The sequence below is a fragment of the Apteryx mantelli genome, chromosome 3 (assembly GCF_036417845.1).
Source record: "Apteryx mantelli isolate bAptMan1 chromosome 3, bAptMan1.hap1, whole genome shotgun sequence".
In the NCBI taxonomy this organism is placed as follows: Eukaryota; Metazoa; Chordata; class Aves; order Apterygiformes; family Apterygidae; genus Apteryx; species Apteryx mantelli.
In genome coordinates, this window is record NC_089980.1 from 12,044,267 (window position 1) to 12,064,524 (window position 20,258).

The 20,258-nt window shown below is 38.9% G+C and overlaps 1 protein-coding gene across 1 annotated transcript in view; it reads right to left on the minus strand.

The window, feature by feature from the left end:
- Positions 1–857: 857 nt before the first annotated feature.
- PLCB4 (phospholipase C beta 4) overlaps positions 858–20,258 on the minus strand; it is a 225,238-nt gene continuing 205,837 nt past the window's right edge. Inside the window, exons 35-40 of the mRNA XM_067292707.1 lie at positions 14,305–14,480; positions 9,971–10,072; positions 8,184–8,241; positions 7,685–7,771; positions 5,473–5,509; positions 858–2,644 (exon numbers count right to left, since the gene is read on the minus strand). Of these exons, the coding sequence (XP_067148808.1) occupies positions 2,556–2,644; positions 5,473–5,509; positions 7,685–7,771; positions 8,184–8,241; positions 9,971–10,072; positions 14,305–14,480 (549 nt within the window). The 3' untranslated portion in view covers positions 858–2,555. The remainder of the gene's footprint in view (positions 2,645–5,472; positions 5,510–7,684; positions 7,772–8,183; positions 8,242–9,970; positions 10,073–14,304; positions 14,481–20,258) is intronic.

Sequence of the window (20,258 nt, forward strand, 5' to 3'; positions counted from 1 at the left end):
CCTCCAAGAGGGAACCAGGCCTTCCATCTGCAGTTGATTCTTGCACAGGTAGGGCTCTGCTTTCCAACTAGGTGGCAACTGAGCCGAAGCAAATGAGTAACGTTCAACGCTTCAGCAAGCCCCCGTTCCCTCCGTATCCCAAAACTTATGCCATTGCACTGTCTCTTGTATTGGACAGGATTTAGTAGCTTGGTCTCTGTCATATACTTCTTACTAGGCTAGAAAACACCATGGAAGGCCATAATATAAAAGCACTGTCTCCAGCAGCTGTATTTTAAAGGATTATTTTTTAATTAAAACATTTTTTCTGAAAGAAAAAATCCCTGCTTTTTTGAAATGCCAGAGCTTGTCAAGCATGCTTCATAAATGCCGCTGCTACCAGCTCCAAGGCCTCTGGAAGAGGAAAAAACAAGCTTAGAGGGCAGGTGAGGTGGTTCAGTGCATGTACAGAAAGAGAACTTGCCTTTAAAATATTAAGGCTAATAAGGAGCTGGAGGTGCTTCCAAGGGCTAAGTGGCATCAGAGCGGGAGTCGTCTGTTTACAGCTTTGAGAATAGGTACCGCAAGCCTGTTTAAATCCCACGTTATACACCTAAATACTATACTGACTTCTGCCTTAGTTGGACTCTCAAGGCAGTGCTATACTGTACTCAGGCTGTCTTGTAGTGCTGCAAGGACCAACACTGCACAATTCTGCTATCGCTTAAAACAAATGAAATAAGACTCCTTTGAATAATAAGCTGTGATATAAATATATTTACACTATATGCATTTTTACAGGAAATACTTTACAACTCATTAAAAATTCTTAAGTAATAACACCATGACCCTACAATTGACCACAGTGACAACTACAGTTCTTGGATTTTCAGGATTTTTATTAGAGAAGTTGAAAGTTTCATCTCAGGACTGACAATAACATAATTATCTCTTTTCATTTAATTTGTTTATAGGAATATGTAGAATTCATTTGTACAAGCATATACAACAACGTAATTGGTGCTTAGTACATTGAAATCAGTAATCTGATTTGTTCTAAACTACCAGTTTTCCATGCAGTCGTCTTTGTATTGGCAGCATGGACAAATTCCAAGCAGAATGCTTACATGCATTGTTTTGCAATATAACTACAGCAAGCTTTAGAAACATGCAAATTAACACATAGCAATTTGTTTTTATATCTAATGGACATAAAAAGGTTATTCCTGATATGAAATTTTGAAAATCTGCATAAATACTTTTGTGTAAAATTAAATTAGTTATGTACTTTCTTTTACTAGAAGTATCAAGAATGCCCACGGAATTAATATACACACATATATATAGAGACCTTGTTACGCTAAAAGTCTTTGTAATTAATCAAACAATATTCTGTGCCGTACATTTATTCAGTATTTACTGGCTAGCAGAATGACTGTGGTCATATAGTAGGCATTACAGTCTTATTGGCATTTGTATCACATGCAAACATACTCGTAGTATTTCTGCTTACTAATCTTACCATGTGGCAACATATATGTGATTTTTCTACAATATTGTGATTCTGAAGTGTATAAATACTTTTTACATTTTCACAGTTACAAACTTTTTGCCAAAAGCCATTTAAACAATCTTTAAGTTACAATGAACTGTAATATCGGGGACCTGCAGCAATAGGATCAAAATGCAATTTCTATACAAGCAATGTACGATGTAAACTTTTCTTAAAGTGCCTAATACATAATTCCTTAGAGCACTGCGCAATTTTGGCACAAATACACTGTATTCCCCTCATGCTAACCATTTCAGTAACTTTTACAGGATATTAGCTTCTTTCAGACATGATAGAGTTGATATGGCACTTGTGAATGACATCATTTGAATGCAGAAATATCCCGTCAAGTTAGTGTTATAGGTGATGAATTTGGCCGATGACTGTAGATACTGTACTTTTGAGTACATGCAATTAATTTTCAACAGTTTACTGTCTGCTGCCTGAAAAATACTTTGAAGTATAATTAAGAATTGCCCAAACTTAACTCCTTACTAAACTGATTAGGACCATTATTATTACTGTGACCTAGCAGAAGATCCAGTTCAATGGGCTTGATGTCGTCTGGTGCGGAGCAACTGAAGAGTTGTGACTGGACAGGATTTCGTAGCATGAGGTTTCTACACAGTATATCACACATGAGAATACACATGGTAGATAACACGACTACAGTTTTGTTACCACTTGAGATGATGTTAAAAATATCTGTTCTGTTTCAAGGATCTGATTGTATAATTCTGATGCAGGCAAACCGCCTGTTGAGATACAGAAGGGAATACCGGACTGGGTTTAAAAACTGTGTTGATCTTTTGATTAGTGTTTTTCTGAACAAAGGAAATTCATATTATGGAAATCCAACAAAGGAAATTCTGTGCCCAGTGTTAAAAAAGAAATATGCAAACCTTAAGACTTGGTGGTCCATAGCTACACTTTATATATTAAAAAAACAAAAATCCCACTTTTCAGCCTCAGCAACAATAGTGTGAATTTTGCTTTCTTTTGAAGGATGCTGTGTTCGCTAACTTCAATTTGCATGTTGAGGCTTTAGACCACTGTTGCTGGCCTGCGATCCATCTCTGCTTCCAGCTTCACCATCTGCTGCATCTCCTTTGCCTGCAGTCCAAAATAACCACGTGAAGTATTGCATTAGACCTTGTGTTCAAAGTGAAGCTCATTTTTTGATAGTGTCTGAGTGAAATATAGGCAAAACACACTGAAGATATATGTAATCACATTATGCTTAACCCCCCAAGTGCCCCTGTGTTTTCAAACTCAGATGTAGTTCTTAATGTTTACAAATTCTTGGAAAATATTTTTGATCCTATTCCAAGATTCATGAGTCAACTTTCTGAAGAAGCATATAGTAAAACACACAAGCTCCAATTTTTGTGAAGAAAATTAGGCAGATGCTGACTCAGCTACTTCTCCTGACACAGAGATGCCTTTGAGAATATATGCTAGATCACCGCTGTGTTAGTGCTGGGAGGTGTTACGTCCTGAGACATTCAGAGAGTTGACCGACAATCTGGACCCATCTCTTTCCAGGAAGACAATGAATAATGAAAATCACCCAGTGGATCACCTTCCTTGCAGTTGGCAAGACAGGTCTTTAAAAATAATCTTCATCTGGCCTGATGATCCTAACCGTCTCTTACGACTGCAGATGTGCTGTTTTTCACCTCAAGGTTAGACTGTTGCTACATGTTCTCCTTGGGATTACATACACTGAATCCACCTGAAACTGTATCCAAACATGTTGTGCAGAATACAGCGATGCATTTATGCCAGATCTTGCTATAAACTCCAGGTGCCTCAGGCTTTGCAAGCAGAGTTAAAGCACTAAATAGGAATGGTAACGGGCCTGGGAATCCCCGACTTTAGGGTGGCTTTCTTTTCTCTCCCTCTTTCCCTCTCCTTCTTCCTCCCACCCCCATGCACACACTCTTACTCCTCCTGTGGCTCAGGTATGGATTTGAATTAGTGATTTGGTTTGAAATTTTGCAGTTTAAAGGAACTGGGAGACACCAACTCTTCCTTCATTTTCTTTGAGGGCTTTTGATTTGAGAATTTATTCAAATCCATAACGCAAAGAACTCTGAGTAACTTGACCCAGAGGCAAGCTGGCCCATCTATCTTTACAACCAAACTTCCATGGATTAGGACAGGTTTAGGAAGAGGAAAACCAAACTAATATTTTCTTTGCATAACTACTTTAGTGGTCTATATCTGTCATAAATGGAAGAATGGTTACTGGACTTGATCTGTGTGAACTATGTTTCTTGAAAAGTTGTAAAGGCTGCTTAGACAGGGAACTTTATTATAGAAGCTCCTACTTAAAGAGTCACCTATTCTGGATGTGCAAACATACTTGCATATGCAAAAACAGGCAAATGTAAATCTAAATTAATGAGATGCACAGTTATTCATTTTGCAAGGTAAATGTGGGTTTGTGCATATGTGATAAAAGTGCCTTCTTGAAAAATTTAGTCCTGTACTTTTATAATCATCATCATCATCTTGGGGAAAAAAGTAATTATGATAATAGCAAAGCAACTGTCATAAATATGATTAAAAATTAATCAACACTCTCCATTTAAATGAGTTAAAAGCTTGAAAGTAATGAAGAAATAATTTTAACATGAAAATATGGAAACATAATAAATAAACCAATATGTACAATCTCTTCTGAAATGTTGGCTGGATTTTGCCTGTGTGTGAAATGAAATTCCAGATAAAACAAAGCTCCTTTGTTTACTTCTTAGTGACTCACACATTTTACGTTTTAAGCTTGTGACTTGAACAGCGGCACATAGAGTCCTATAAATATTCTGCAAGCTAGCATATAGTGCATGGAAATATTTTAAAGTTAACTTGGTTTCAAAGAACACATTAGCATAGGATCAGGATGCCCATTTTTGCTAGTTTACGGTCAGGGTCAGACAGCGCATGAGCTGACGTGAGCACACCAGCAGAATACTTGAAGGTGAGCTTTGTGGAGGCAGTGGTGAAGCTGCAGTGAATTCATGAAGGTAGTGGCAACTAATGGACTCAGCTCTCAAGATGCTTGCTCTCTAGTGAGATCTGAGGCAGCCAAGAACCATACGTATTAAAAGAAGAATACAAATTTTTTTTTCTAGCCTAATAAATGCTTTTTTTCCTCATTATATATCCGTAAATAAATGTCTTTAAAGTAGGTACAGTCAGACTCAGTGGTGCAAGATGTAAGAATGTTATCAATTCAAGAAAATAATTTGGATCAGGCAATACTGTGCAATTGGATGTTCAAGCCTAAAACAATTAGCACCCTTCGTAAGACAAGGGGTTAACAGAGACTTTTTATGAGTGATGGTTATTAGGAAGATATAACAGCACAGCCACACAGTAAGTATAATTACCATACCTTGTAATATGTCTGTAAACTGAATTTTAAAGTGCTGGAAGCCTCTCTTCTTTAGACACTAAGAAGCTATTTCTAGCTATCCATTCTAGATTTTGCTATTTTTAGTGTGGCATTACTTATTTTATTACCATACTAATACACGTGGAAATGCTTTGTCTGTCTATCAGCATTAGCAGTTAATCATATGTATGTTAACACTAAAATGGTTTCCTTAGATCAACAGACACTTCTCACACAGGGTTTAGAATTCTAAGCATATCTTCTAGCAATGACAGGTAATGTACAATACAAGTTAATCTCTAAATATTTCCTATCCACATTGCTGTTCATATGCATCTGGATCTGAGATGCTAAAGCATAAAATACTGTTAATATAGTGTCAGACTCAAATATTTGTGTGCAAACATGATTAACATTGTGTTCACTATGTCAATGGTACTTCCCAATGGTTGCATTTACAAGGAGAGCTCCAATGATAATGATTTAATTTAGAAGGAAAGCACACCAAAATAATAGCTTGCTTATTATATATCCATCCTACCTTGTGTTTGAGACACTGCATGACAGGATTTCAAAAGCTGTTTATACAAAAATAATAATGTCAAAATTGAGTAATACAACAAGCAAATAAAATGAATGAAAACTGAAGTGAGATTGAAAAATTAATGCAAGAAAAATTATACATAAAACAAAACAAATCTAAATTCATAACAGTTTGTATTGAAGGCTGTTTCCATCCATAACTACTTTTCTACATTGCATATTTGTATGAAAAATTTCTTCACTTGTTTGATCAAGAAAAAAAATTAGGACTTCAGAAAGTTCATTGAATAAATACAGTACCACCTTTGTCTTGATCCAACTAGCTATAATACATCAATGTGCATAACAATGAAATCAGACCTAGCTAATTAGCTTGGGTGTAGCATCTTGCTAACAGGTCTATGCTGCTTCCAGTAGATGAACTAGGATCTGCTCAGCGTCACCTGTACTATTGATCTCTAAAGACTTCTCAGAAGAGTGAGTCAGCACCCTCTGTGATCAAACTAAAGCTAAAAATTTGTCTTGGTGCACTTTTAGGGCTAAAAACAAGTGGAGGCCACCACTTGCCCAGGCAAAAGTGATAACATGCATGTAGATGGATCTTACTCCATTTAATCACTGATGATTTAAGCTGACCTCTTCTCTGCACTGAGATAGACTATGAGCAAGCTCATGTGCCCAGTTATCAGCTCTCAGCAGTGGAGACTGTAACCCTGGGTGAGGAAAGTAACTAACTGCTCCAAGAGGTGACTCCTTTAATGACTCACACTTTTGTCACAGCAGCCTATCTTCCTAGACATAACGTGATTATTGCATTGTGGTCAAAAGCACAGCCCTAATCATTCCCTCTTGTCCTTATATTTTTGATCACTGGATCCAAAGCTCTCTGAAGCCAATAGCAAGATACCATTGATATCACCTGGCTTTGGATCATGCCCATCATCTTTTGTCAACCAGCATGGTTTGCAGGGAGTTGTTGGTCACAGTGCAGTCATCCTGCAGATCCACTGAAGCCCAACTGCCTCCCCTGGGTGCCTCCCTCTGCCTTCTGATTGCATGTGGATACTGCCCAGGAGCAGACTGAGTGACAGACCCATCTGTGTTGGGCATCAGAGACAGCGTCTACAGAAACCATGTGGAGGAACAGGCTAGAAAATTGTTTGCTGTCCAAAAGGCAGGTGGAGCAGTCGAAAGGGAGAGTCACGGTGGGTCTGGCTCAGCAGTAGCAGCTGCCTGCAATCCGACATACTATCCCCCTAGAAGTTAATTAGGCTGCATCTCATGGGGCTGTAGGATTCTCCTCTGATAGCAGAAATATTTGATTTGTACATACTCTTCCCTCCCTTCTGCAGGATGACTTTAACTCATAGTATAATGTCTGCCAAAGTGTTCAAGTTCTCAAAATTTAATAACAAAGATGTAAGTGCATAACCCTTGAAGGTGATGGGTGTTAACCACAACCTCTCTCTCTCATGTCACTAAACCGATAGATATATTCCCCTACATCTGTGCAAGTGCAATACTGCAAGTCAGTGTGACTATCACAGCTCTCTGGCTTACCCTTTCAGCAAGGGAACTGCTCAGAACATAGGCATGCTCCTACCAGAAATAAGATTAGAACTTTTCTTTCCTTCCTAAATAGCTTTTCAATTAAAAACAAAATTCTTATAAACCAGCAGAAAATAATAATGTATTTTAATTAGGAGAGGGTGTACTAGTACAGATAAAACTCCCTGTGCTGTTTCTTTAGAGTTCAGTCCAAACTGAAAAGTCTCTTGAAGTTCAGAGATACTCTGTGCACATTCTTCACTGCTATTTTCCAATCAGCACTAGAAACATAAGTTCAAAAATGAAGAAAGATTTTCTTGAGATACTTTCTGGGAGTAATTAAAATAAGATACGCTAGGCTTTTTTAGGACTGTTGTATCTAGCTATCCAGTATCAGTGTGGTAGAAGAGCTGAAAGGATACACTCTGGCTAGTCAAGCAGTCAAGCTTTCATATGCTTATTTGAACCTAATCTGGATTTTATAGCATTATTTTAGTCACTTCACCTCTTCACTTTAACTCCCCAAACAGACTAGTGATTACAAACAAGGTCATATTCCCAAGTTCAGTAAAATGACTTATATCTAGAAGCATTCTTCTCAGCCTGATTATGATTACTGTTTTTAGTAATTGCTTTTATTCTAAGCCTTTTAAATAAAATACCTGCTCATTCTGTTTCTCCAAGACTTCTAAATGCTCAAGCTGAACTTTTTTCAACTGATCCATTTCCTTTGACTGCTTCATTGCCAGCTGTAAAGAAGAGAAAATAATGACAGTGAAATGTAACACACTGTTAACTAGCAAAATAAATACTTAATTGAAATGTATACACATATAAGCTGTCTTGTCTCCTTTGGACTGTGTAAAAAAAGGGAGGAGGCCTGTTATATCACACAGTCTTTATAAATAATATGAAATATTATATTAATACCTCTTTTTGTTATATATTTTATATAAAAGTAGTATATAAATAAAAAGGAACAGTAAATTTGTCAATTTAAAACAGTTTCCTCATATATATTTTAGACCTTTTGAACTACAGGCATGTGGAACAAAGCAAGGACAACTTTCGTTTGTTTATTAGAGCTGAATTCTCAACACAGAGAAATGAAAATGAAAATCCAGAAATAGTGCCCAGTGACTTTGTCAAGGTTATAATTACCCTTTTTCTCTCTTCCAGGAACTTTTTTGTGTTGCTGCTGTTCAGTTCTCTGACTCGCCTAAAAAAAAACATTGTCCATGAAAATTTATTGCAAAAAAAAAAAAGGGCAACAATAAAAAGAATCACAAACTCGTAGAGTATATTTTGGTTTCTGATTATCCGTATCAAGTGGAACTAAGGGCAAATTGTACACTCTTCTAGCTGTGGGTCTTTACACTTAAATGTTTCCAAGCACCTTTGACACTATGAAGGCTTGAAAAAGAGACAAACGTTGTTGTGAGTGAAGTTTGATTTGTCCATTACTCAAGAGTGGTAGATAAAAATTTGTTTAATTCTTTTGTGTTGCACTCCAGATTTATTTTGGTAAATCAAAAACGCTACATCTGTTAACAGTGGTAATGGAAAAATCATCTGATGATCATAAGTAAAGTCACCAATGCTGTAAGATTTTTAAAGTTATTATTTAAACAAAATATATATATATAATTAATATTTACATAAAAGACATAACTGCCAGTTTTCTCTCATTAGGATTTCTGTCATGAAATGCACCAAAAATAGTTCAAAGAGCTGAATCAGAGTAATCACAAAGCCTGAAAAGCAGAATTGCCTTCAGACTGCTTTCAAATATAGGAACAGATTTATCTCAGTGTCATTAATGGGGGTCTTATATAAACTAAGCATACCCTTATAAGTTACCGAGGCCTCTGACAACTCTCATCTTCCTCATAGGCTAGGAGTCGGTAACATGCAAGGGAGTTAGCTCAGTAGCAACACGCTCACACCTTTGGACCAAAACAGCTCAGTGCAGGGGAGGGAATGCAAAGAAGAAAGAATAAGCCAAATGGCAAGCCCAAAGTCAAAGGGAAACCCGGAAGGCTCAAGAGACATCATTGGGTAGACTCTGTTTCTACCTATTTATTTGGAAACTTTTAGAATAAATGGAAGAAATTTAAATAGCTATAATGCAGATCCAAATCCAAAAATCTGCGTAGCTGGTACTGAAAAGTGTCTCTCTAGTCTCCCTAGTCAATCAAGGACGACTTCCTCAAATGCGCAGTGAATACCCCACTTTTGCAAGTGCAGCGGTGCCCACGGTTTGCAGACCTGGGATGTTGGCCAGGTTTCCATGCCAGTGGTGGTTCAGTCGAGGAGCAGGGAATCAACATGTGCGCTGTTGTTGAGCACATCTCCTGCTTCTCCTACCTCTTTCATCAGCTTCTCTGCTTATTACCGTTACTTTTAGCACCCCTTTTTTCTGTTCCATCTCTCTTCCCTGTTATTAGTAGATGAGGGAGAAAACCTTTCACTGGCACCACTTCCTGTGTTTTTAGTGTTGCTAAGCGTCTAGTTTCTCTAACTCCAGCTAGAACCAAACCTTAGATCCCTGTTTTCACTAAAAAAGCAACAGTAAAAAGGTATAATGCCAGCAGCTGAAGAAGAAAAAAGCATCTCCAAATAAAACTAACACCCCAGTCATTAACTCTTACAGATGTGCTTCTGTTTAGTAGTGTGACTAGTCCTACATCAGTCAGTGTCACAGCTGATAAGCACAAAGTTAAGCCCCCTTTTATTTCCCTGATCAGGGCATTACATTTATTAAAGGGATAAAAATGAGAAAAGTAACATTTTTCATAAAATGGCCATCTCAAGTATATTCAGCACAATCACTAGTCAGAAATGCAAGACGTTTCCACACCTGGAAGCATGGCTTTAGTAGCTTTAATCAGTGAGTTCGTCAGTCAGCCTGTGAGATGCTGTCTCAGGAAGGGCGATCTGATACTTACCTCTCTCTTTCAGCTTTGTTTTTGATAGATTTATCCTGGCTTATGGCTTTGCTGTTTTCCATAGATATTTTAGCCTGGTTGGCACGCATTTCTTTGCTTTCCCTAGGCAAAACCAAACAAAATCATTAATATCTAAGATTCAATCACTGTTGCTGTTCATTTACTGATATTATTCTACACTGTAGCTTATATTGTCCTTGAAGCATTAAGGAAGAGGAAAGAATAAACAATATGAAGATTGTCCTCCTTGGGGTAGACTTTTTGCAATTTGAGCAAGCATTCAGAAATCTCAATGTTCTAGAGAATATAATTTGAAAGAACAGTTTTAAGCATTTCAAACTTTGAATAAAGAGGCTATAAAATACTCCTTTCTCTCTAGTATGTAAAATTTGTCTGAATATGAGCTACTATCAGCCATTTAGAAAATGCAACTTGTCTTTTAAAACTGTCTAATAAATTTAAAAAACCTAAAAAACTCAGAACATGACTGCAATATGAATAATAATAATACTTGCTAGTTGTGGCATGAGCAGACAGACTTCCTGGTATGACTTTTACTTTTGGGACTGAAAAGAGCCCTAAATTTTAGACCACGGTCAGACTCGTGCTTGCTTTCTCTTTCCAGCCCAGGGAACCTTGTGGTCTTCTCTGTGAAACCAGATACCTTTAACAGAAGGGTGGCAATTGCCTCCCATGGGCAATGACTGAATAGTGTCGTTTGACTCAGGAGGCGGAAAACTTCTCCAGTGTTTCAGCCAGTATAGTAGCTTAGCACTCCAGTTCTTGTAGCTCCTGATCTTAAGTGCTCCTTTAAATGAGAATTAGGTATGGAAACTAAGAGAGTGAATAACTGACTTGGAAGTCCTCTGTACAGGATAAACATACACAAGTTTCCCATCACAAGACAAAGCAGTGCTTCATTCTCCTTGTCTGGATCTGATCTTAAGTACAGTGTTAAAAAATTATTGTAATTAACTCAAAATTCAAAAATTCTGTATGCACAGAAGATGAGGGGTATGGCACAGAGCACAGTGCTTAATTTAATGAAATGTTATTTAATTTTCAAAATTTTATTTAATTTTCTAAAATTTTCTGTAAAAGGCATTGACCATTAAGTAACATGAGGGAACTTTGTGTCATTTTCCATATTTTAATATTTTTATTAAAAGAAATGCAGCCCTTTTTTCCACCAAGACTTCATAAGGTTTCCCAAATACAGATTTAAAGGCAGTGGTATTACAGGAAAAATTGAGATGGAGTTCTGAACGATGTTCTAGCAAGAACACATTTTATTCTAACTGTGTCTTCTCCAAATAAAAGCTTTTATTTGCTATACTGAGTTCGAAGTAATTTTCAAGTACACTATCTGAAAAGCAGCAATGGAATAATTCTTTTTTTTTTTTTTACTGTGCTAGAGGGTATGAAGAAGTTAAGTGTCGGTGTTTAAACTGATTTAACCTATTTGTAATAGACATAATTTTAGAGTGAAAGGCGTTAGGAGGACTAGTCCCCTTCTGCATCAGACTTTGCATGACTGCAAAATGAGGCTTGGGTTATGTCTATGGCTGGATCGGCCAACACCTATCGACATGCAGGTGCTTCTCCATCCTGGCAGCTGTACTCAAGATCTGAATTGCACTGCTGAGGGATCTTTCTGGGTGTAGTCATTTCTCACTGTTTCAAGAAATGACCGGTGCTTTTTATGGAAGAAATGAAAAAGTCTATCTACTTTTTAAAATCATCAAAGAAGCATTTGCAGGAAACGCTCTTTGTTTTTAAAACAGCACTTCTCAAAGATTGGGCCAAACTTCTAATACCAGTTCGCTGCCAAACTGCCTGACGTGGGACTTCACGTTGAGTCTGACGCTCAGCCCCTGCTCCCCTGGCTGCATGCAAACTGGGAGCTTTAACTGCTGATTTCTTGCTGTATCATACTGACTGCGACTCTGAAATCTGTACAAACATGCCTTTTAAAGGAATACTTAACTTTAAGCATGTAAATCTGTCCTGGGAATTCATATATATACTTAGATGACATTAAAGTGCATTAACATGTTATTTTATGTCGCCACTAATGTTTGGATCACTCTCTTGAAATCGCTCTTTGTATTTAACAACAGCTATTTTTCTTTCTCGCTCATGTTATTTAATTTGGAACACATCATGGTTGCAAGTAACACTCTTGGGCCCCCAATTTCTGAGAGGTTGCAACCTCACCAAGTCAGTAAGGTCAACCCAGTCGGCGGGGGGAAACACCCCCAGAGTTCAATAATAAACTTCCAGTTTTGACTGGTGTCCGCTCTCATCCGCTTTGTTTTGAAACAAGCTGAAACCACATATTGTAATTGCCTTTCCCACCGCACATGGAGGGAAACTACCTCCTCTACAGCAGATAACTGCATCATTTGAGATTACTGATCTTCCTACCGCCACCGCGTCCTCTGCTCTGAGCGCTAACTCCTTCCCCCAGCTCACGGAGAGAGCGCGGTGAGCACAGCGTGCTTACAGCTCCAGCCATCGCCACTCCGCTCTCGCATACAGCCTTCATTTTCCTGGACTCACCCGAGCTGTCTCTCGGCTATTGCATACACATATACAGATAAGTGCATACATGCATGCACTCCTACACACAATGTAGTCTATAAAACAGTTTGCAACTAATAAAGTGAAAAATCCCTTTGAGGCATTATTCTTCACATTTCAGCACTTTACATTCCAAAATCTTCTGAACTAGCCAGCCATAGTTTCAAACAAGAAAGTCTCGAAACTGCACAGTTGGGGGTTAGGTACAAATTCCTGAATAAGCAGAAACACACTAATTGCAGCAAATAAAGAGGAAAGAATTTTGAAGGTGGTTACTGCTGGGACAGCTCAGAAGAAATAGTACCTATTATTTATCAGGACCCAGATTTTGAGGTCTGTTCCTCAGTAGCTCTTTAAATAGAACAATATATGGACTGAGCACAAATTATTTCTAATAAGAAAGTAAGATCTACTAATAAGAATATAAGAATCATTTACAAAAAATGATATAGGGCTGTTCAAACAATGCAGAGATACAAAAATTCTAAACCCAAAGATGAAATCTATGAGAAAAAGGCTAAAGAAAAAGTAAACTTCAACTTCATGTAAATATACCTATAATGACAGCTTTAGATTAGCAAAGTTGAGAGAATAAAAAAATAGGTATAGAAATGAAAACAAAAATACTTGCAAGAGATGAGAAAAAATCTTATTGCACAGAAAAGCTATATATTAGTAAAATGTCTTCTAAGCACTGTATTGAATTGCAAATAGGACCGAAAACAGGACTATTAAAAAGAAAGTGATGTGATCTCTCTGGGTAGATGAAGACATTATGATCTGGATATAGAGTACCAAGGACTGAACCTTCCCCCAGTTAGTATCTTTTGAATAATGCATTTGTATTGTAATTTAGCAATTTTTGAATTTTAATTTTGACTGGGTATGTATTGCAGGACAACTTGAATGCATGGGTTAACACAGAGATTAACATAAAGATGAGCTCACTAAAGCCTTTTGCTGGAATAGTTCTCTGTTGGATGGAAAGCTTGAAGGTCCCAGGATCTATTCTCTCTGATGCAAAGATAAGCTGTTATTTCACTCAGGAGTTTTAAAAATCATTTCTTTTCCTTCTTTAAATGTGATTTATTTATTCCTTTTTCCCCATGCTTTTTATGGAAAAGATGCTGAAGACAATTACATATGAATATACACATACTGCATGAATATACACATACTGCATTCATATGCGTTTAGACTGCTTCACATAATAGATTATAGCCTAAGATAATGATTCCACTATTTACTAGCATTTTTAACACTGTGGCCAGTAGGTGTATTTTGATTTCATTTAATTTGAAATCGGCAGTGTGGTTAATTACAAAAGCAACACCGAGGTAGTGTCATGTAGCATCTCCTGTGTTCCCAGTGCTTCCAAAACAATACATCGTTCTGAAGTAGCTTATGCTGCAACCTGTTGGCTAAAGTTTTTATGACCTTATTTCCACATTTAATATTTCTCAGTTCCCAGCCCTCGGAATTCAAGTTCCTGGGTAAAGTCTAAGCACATCCACAGCTGATGTAAAGTGTCGCAGCTTCACTGCAGCTGCTGCCTGCTGACGATCTAACCCAGCTAAGAGGTCTATTCCTGCATCTCTCTCTCCCACATTCGATCATTTATTTTACTTGTGCCTTGCATGCAGCCCAATATCTTTGCCAGTAGTGCAGGAGCTAGAAAGACAAGGAAACCACAGTGTGTTATACAGGTTATAAGCCAAACCCTCATTATCAAGTATCACTGCCCTGCTCACCTGTCATGGGAAAATTTTAGCTGCTGGGTTTGTTGTTCATGTGCATTAATCAGCAGTTTTTTCAGTAGTTCACACTGTTGGTTCAAGTGTAAATCACGGATTTCTTGCTCTTCAGCGCTGTGTGTATTGATCATCTCAGACCACTCTTTAGTGTGCTGCGCCACAATCTCTTTGACCTGCAGAGAAATAACAGCAGTTTCACCAGTAGTTCTCAGGTTGGCTGTAAGATCAATTATGCCAAAGACAATGCAAAGACAATCATAAAAAAAGATTATACAGAATGCAGATAAATTGTGAAAATGAAGTTACACAAATGAAATTGCTTCATGGAGTAACAAAGCCACTGAAGACACTACAGTGCATTATAAAAACAGATGTAAAACAACCCCTACTATTAGGACTCTATTATCTAAAGTATCCTGAATAAATTGACTACATATATGCTCCTGACTGTACTAACATTATTTTAAAACCTTCTCTAACACCGAGTTCATTATGGAATGGTTTCATGTTCTTGGTTGCCAGGAAAAAATATATATTCAAAAATATAGAAATTAGCAATGGAAAAAAATCTAGTGAGTGGGATTTCCCTGAGGGCTTAAATACAGTCTTAGATTTTTGTGGAGACAGTTCTACAAACACAGTCAGTTTACAGAGAAATCCGGTATCTAATACAACCTGAATCTGAAGATAGGCTACATATCTTTGTTTTATATTCATTAAGTCAGCAGGGAATCTGACATGTATTCTTCTCTTGCTTATCTCCCAGGGCTCACAAGAATAATGAGATTAAAGTTTTGGAAAGTTCCCAAGAGACAATGCAAAGAAATCTAAATTACTTGAGTTATTATGATAATAATATATTGCACTCAGTGATTTAGAAAAGAAGCTAATAGAAAGATATGTTTTATTATCCTTTAATAATTATCCTTGGGTATTTTGACAAGCTACCCTACTTTTCCATAAATGGTATACAAAATGCGTCTCACAAAAAAATAAACCTATTTTCAGGTAGTCATTTCAAGTGCTACTATGGTAACTAATAGCATTTGGGCCATCTTCTGTGAAAGCTAAACCTAATTCTTCAAATCAAAATTGCCACCGCACTGCTTAGAAAGGAAGCAACTGATGCCAGCATTTCAGGTGTGGGCCCACAGCAGCTCTGCACAATGCAGAGCACACTCTCCTACACACGCCAATGATGGCGAAAGAAGGCTTTGAAAAGCAACAGTCCCCACTCTGCCCTGGAGAGGCTCCTCTGAAGGCATGTTGAGTAATAAAGCTGGATTCCTAATTGGAAAAAAAAAAAAAAAAAGGAATAATTTGCTTACAGATTAGGGTGACTGTTGCTACCTGAAAGCTGGACTTGCATTTAATATAACTAAATAGACGTCCCATATCAAAACAGCTACGATCTGCAGCAGAAGCAGTCAGTGGAGAGCCACTGGGGATTTCCGTAGCTGTCAGAAAATAACAGAAGCATTCTGAGGCAGGAGCTTGGTAAGACTAATATAGACCTAATTCATCAGGGTAGTTAAGCGTGAGTGTACCTCCAGCAAAACGAGTCATGCTTCATTTTCTGCATGTGGGTAAGCGTACTACCAAACCAGGGCCTACACCTATGAAGTCATGTATACACTGAAGCATGTGAAGCAGCTAGTGTGAGCAAAATCTTTAATAAGAAGCTCCTTAGGCAGTACTACTGCCTTCAGGCCAGAAAAAAATATGAGTATTCTGTTTAAAAAGGGGGTCAAAATAAATGCTTCAAAGTCAGGAAGGAGGAGATAGATATTCATGTTTTTCAGATGGAAATTTGAAAAGTTAAGGGGCAGACACTCCAGCTCACCTCTGGCACCTAACTGTGGCACTTAAGGGTCAAGTTTAGCCTGAGCTCCCTATGATGGGAAAGAGCAGGCAGTTTCAAAGCAGGATTTATCACACCTAAGAGCTGAATGTTCTCTGGAGATGCCTCTCTAATAATCTACAGTGCCTCAAGTCAGTTAGGCTGCATGTGTCTCCTCTCAATGCTGACCTCACTTGGCTTATGCAGCCCCCAAGGAGGCTAGAATGGACTTCAACAGAGCTAAAAGTAAGCCATTGCTGAAGTCTTTGGGAAAACCCATTTTAATATATATATATTTTTAATGCAGATCCAGATGGGATCCACCCATCATATGGAGAAAAAAGGTACAGGCAGACGCAAAGTCCTGAGTAACTGGGTATAATTGGGATCATAGCAGCATGGGGAGCATATCCTCAGAAAGCTTCTGTGGTCACAATGTTAGAAAGTATTAATGTTTTAAAAAAGATGAGTGTTACTATGTACACCAATGCACACAGCATGGGGAACAAACAGGAAGAACTAGAGATCTGTGTGCGGTCGCAGGGCCATGATCTCGTTGCCATTACAGAGACATGGTGGGATGGCTCACATGACTGGAGTGCTGTCATGGATGGCTACGTGCTTTTTAGGAAAGACAGGCCAGGAAAGCGAGGTGGTGGAGTTGCTCTTTATGTGAGAGAGCAACTGGAATGTATTGAGCTGTGCCTAGGGGTGGATGAAGAGCGAGTTGAGAGCTTATGGGTAGGGATTAAAGGGCAGGCTAGCATGGGTGACACTGTTGTGCGTGTTTACTACAGGCCACCTGATCAGGAAGAGGAAGTCGATGAGGCCTTCTACAGACACCTGGAAGTAGCCTCACGATCCCAGGCCCTGGTTCTCATGGGGGACTTCAACCACCCTGATATCTGCTGGAGAGACAACGCAGCTAGGCACAAACAATCCAGAAGGTCCCTGCAGGGCACTGATGATCACTTCTTGACACAGGTGGTGGAGGAGCCAATGAGGAGAGGTGTGCTGCTGGACCTCGTACTAACAAACAAAGAAGGACTGGTGGAAGATGTGAAGGTCAGGAGCAGCCTTGGCTGCAGCGACCATGAGATGGTGGAGTTCAGGATCCTGCGAGGAGGAAGCAGGGCAAGAAGTAGCATCGCAACCCTGGACTTCAGGAGAGCAAACTTTGGCCTCTTCAGGGACTTACTTGGAGGAATCCCATGGGTTAGGGCTCTAGAAGGAAGGGGGGTCCAAGAGAGCTGGTTCATATTCAAGAATCACTTCCTCCAAGCTCAAGAGCGGTGCATCCCTATGAGTAAGAAGTCAAGCAAAGGAGGCAGGAGACCTGCATGGATGAGCAAGGAGCTCCTGGCAAAACTCAACCAGAAGAAGGAAGTATACAGAAGGTGGAAAGGGGGACAGGCCACTTGGGAGGAATATAGGAACGTTGTCAGAGTATGCAGGGACGCAATGAGGAAGGCTAAGGCCCATTTGGAATTAAATATGGCTAGAGATGTCAAGGACAACAGCAAAGGCTTCTTCAAATACATCAGTAGCAAAAGGAAGACAAGGGAAAATGTGGGCCCGCTGCTGAATGGGGTGGGTGCCCTGGTGATGAAGGATGCAGAGAAGGCAGAGCTACTGAATGCCTTCTTTGCTTCAGGCTTTACTGCTCAGGCCAGCAGGAATCCCTGAGGCAAGAGAGAAAGTCTGGAGAGAGGAAGACTTTCCCTTGGTTGAGGAGGATCGGGTTAGAGATCATTTAGGCAAGAAGAGAAGACTGAGAGGAGATCTTATTAATCTGTACAAGTATCTTAAGGGAGGGTGTCAAGAGGATGGAGCCAGACTCTGTTCAGTGGTGCCCAGCGACAGGACGCGAGGCAACGGGCACAAACTGAAACACAGAGAGTTCCATCTGAACATGAGGAAAAACTTTCCTGTGAGGGTGACAGAGCACTGGAACAGGTTGCCCAGAGAGGTTGTGGAGCCTCCTTCTCTGGAGATATTCAAAACCTGCCTGGACACAATCCTGTACAATGTGCTCTAGGTGACCATTCTTGAGCAGGGGGGTTGGACTAGATGATCTCCAGAGGTCCCTTCCAACCTCAACCACTTTGTGACTATGAGACACAGGAATTGGGCAGACCCAGAAGTGAATCACACCTATGTTCCAAACATCCTTACACAGGAGCCAACACACAGTTCCTTTCATGTATTTGTGATTCAAATTTCTTCCTGCAGAGAGTGCTCTGACTGGCCCTTGCCCCTCCTGAGAAGTCAGAAAACTTGTGGGGGGAACTGTGACAGAGCGGGCCACAGATTCTCCTCCATTGCTTGCTGTTGTGTCACTCTTCCATACAGTTTGTCACTCAGTACTGGGTGTCTGACTTCAGATTGATTTCAAATATTAGAAAGTGTAGAGAGAATCAACATTAGAGATCTGACTCCTATTCACAGTAAGACCACTTTACACCATCCTAGGCACAGACAGGCATTCCAGCAAATAAAAAACAGAGTTTGTTTTCACCGAAAGCCTCCTTACACTGTTGATGAAATGCTAAAGAAGGCAGAAATCCTATACCTCAGGTACACTGATACCAAAGAAACCTGCAAGCAGACTTAAGCATGGCAGTTCTTTAAGTATTTGATTTGTGAAGATAAGAAAGAACAATCATAAAAAATGCCTATGCTCATGGAGAGACATGCTGCTGATGTGCTATTAATTTCAAAATCAGCATGCAGTCCAATAAGCAGGTATAGCTCCCGGTAAAACAAGTTTTTCTCTGAGAGTGGGAGAGAAAAGGATGATTCCTTTTCTTAAATATCGAACAAGCAACAAGTTTCATTTCAGGTACAGCAAGATATACCCTGATGAGAAGGATATAAAGTATTTTGCAAACAACAGTTACAAGATTTGAAACACCCAGTCTGACTCAGATTCAGATGACCTTAGAACTCAAGACCATTAAATCATCTGAAATCCAATTTTGCTGCAGATCTGTGATACACTTCAAAGTTCAGAAGTAGTAAATTGAATGTATATCCTTTCTTTTCTGCAATTTATTAGCATCATAGTTAAGATGACTACTTCAATTGCATTGGGCTGTGCTCTTGTCCTACTTTCCACTGCTAAGGTAGTGTTTCTTACCCAGAAGAATAAGAAAAATAACCACTAGCTAAGTCTCTCTTTCCTGTTCTACAGACTGTGTTTGCAGTCCTGTCCTTTCATCTGTTCCAGTGGGCCTGAGACTAATTAAAAACTTCCATTTGTGCAGCATATATGCAATATGTTTGTCTAGTCACTGTGTTCATGCAGGAATAATCTTTGAAGCAATCTTTCTTCTTTTATTTTCATCCTCTTCTTGCTTGATGCTGGGACCCGCTTTTCTAATGGAGGAGAGTAATTTGTGTCTTCTAGCTTAACTGTGCATGAAGTATATATTGGGACATTCAAATCTATCTTAAATATTTTATGCCAAACTTGGGGTGGAAGTCTCTTCATGAGAGGAAGACTTCAGTAGATGAAAAGCTCTCCTCAGAGCTAGAAGTATACATGCACATTGTGACACAGAGCTGCACTGAAGGACATGCACTGTAATTAAAGGTGAATTACAGCACCATCTGATATTAATATCAGTGGGCCAAATACTGAGAAATGCTGAACAACTGTTAATTAATCAAACTCCTGCTAACTCAGTGTGATGCATTCAGCATCTCAATTTCATCTGATTTAATCGCATCTACCTTCATCTACAATAAAAGTTAATTTCCCTATGGTCTGGAGCACTGGTTTTCAACCTGTTGCTTGCAGACTTCTAAATGATCTCTGGGACTAAGTCAAGAGGCCCACACACAGCAGTTGAACAAAAGAAGTCCATGAGAATACTAAAATCGGTATGTAATGTGGAAAATTTTGACGGAACCACAGGGAACAAGAGATTGAAAATCACTGACCTAGAGAAAACCACAGAGGCAGATGACTAGCAAAAAAGCATCCAGTGCACAGAGGCTTGGAATTTCAAAGGATCTTACACTTCAGTCTCCTTTGAAAATGTCATCCTAAAGCCTGACATGGGAGTGGACAAAAATCAATCTTTTTTCCAGATACAGATTATGTTTT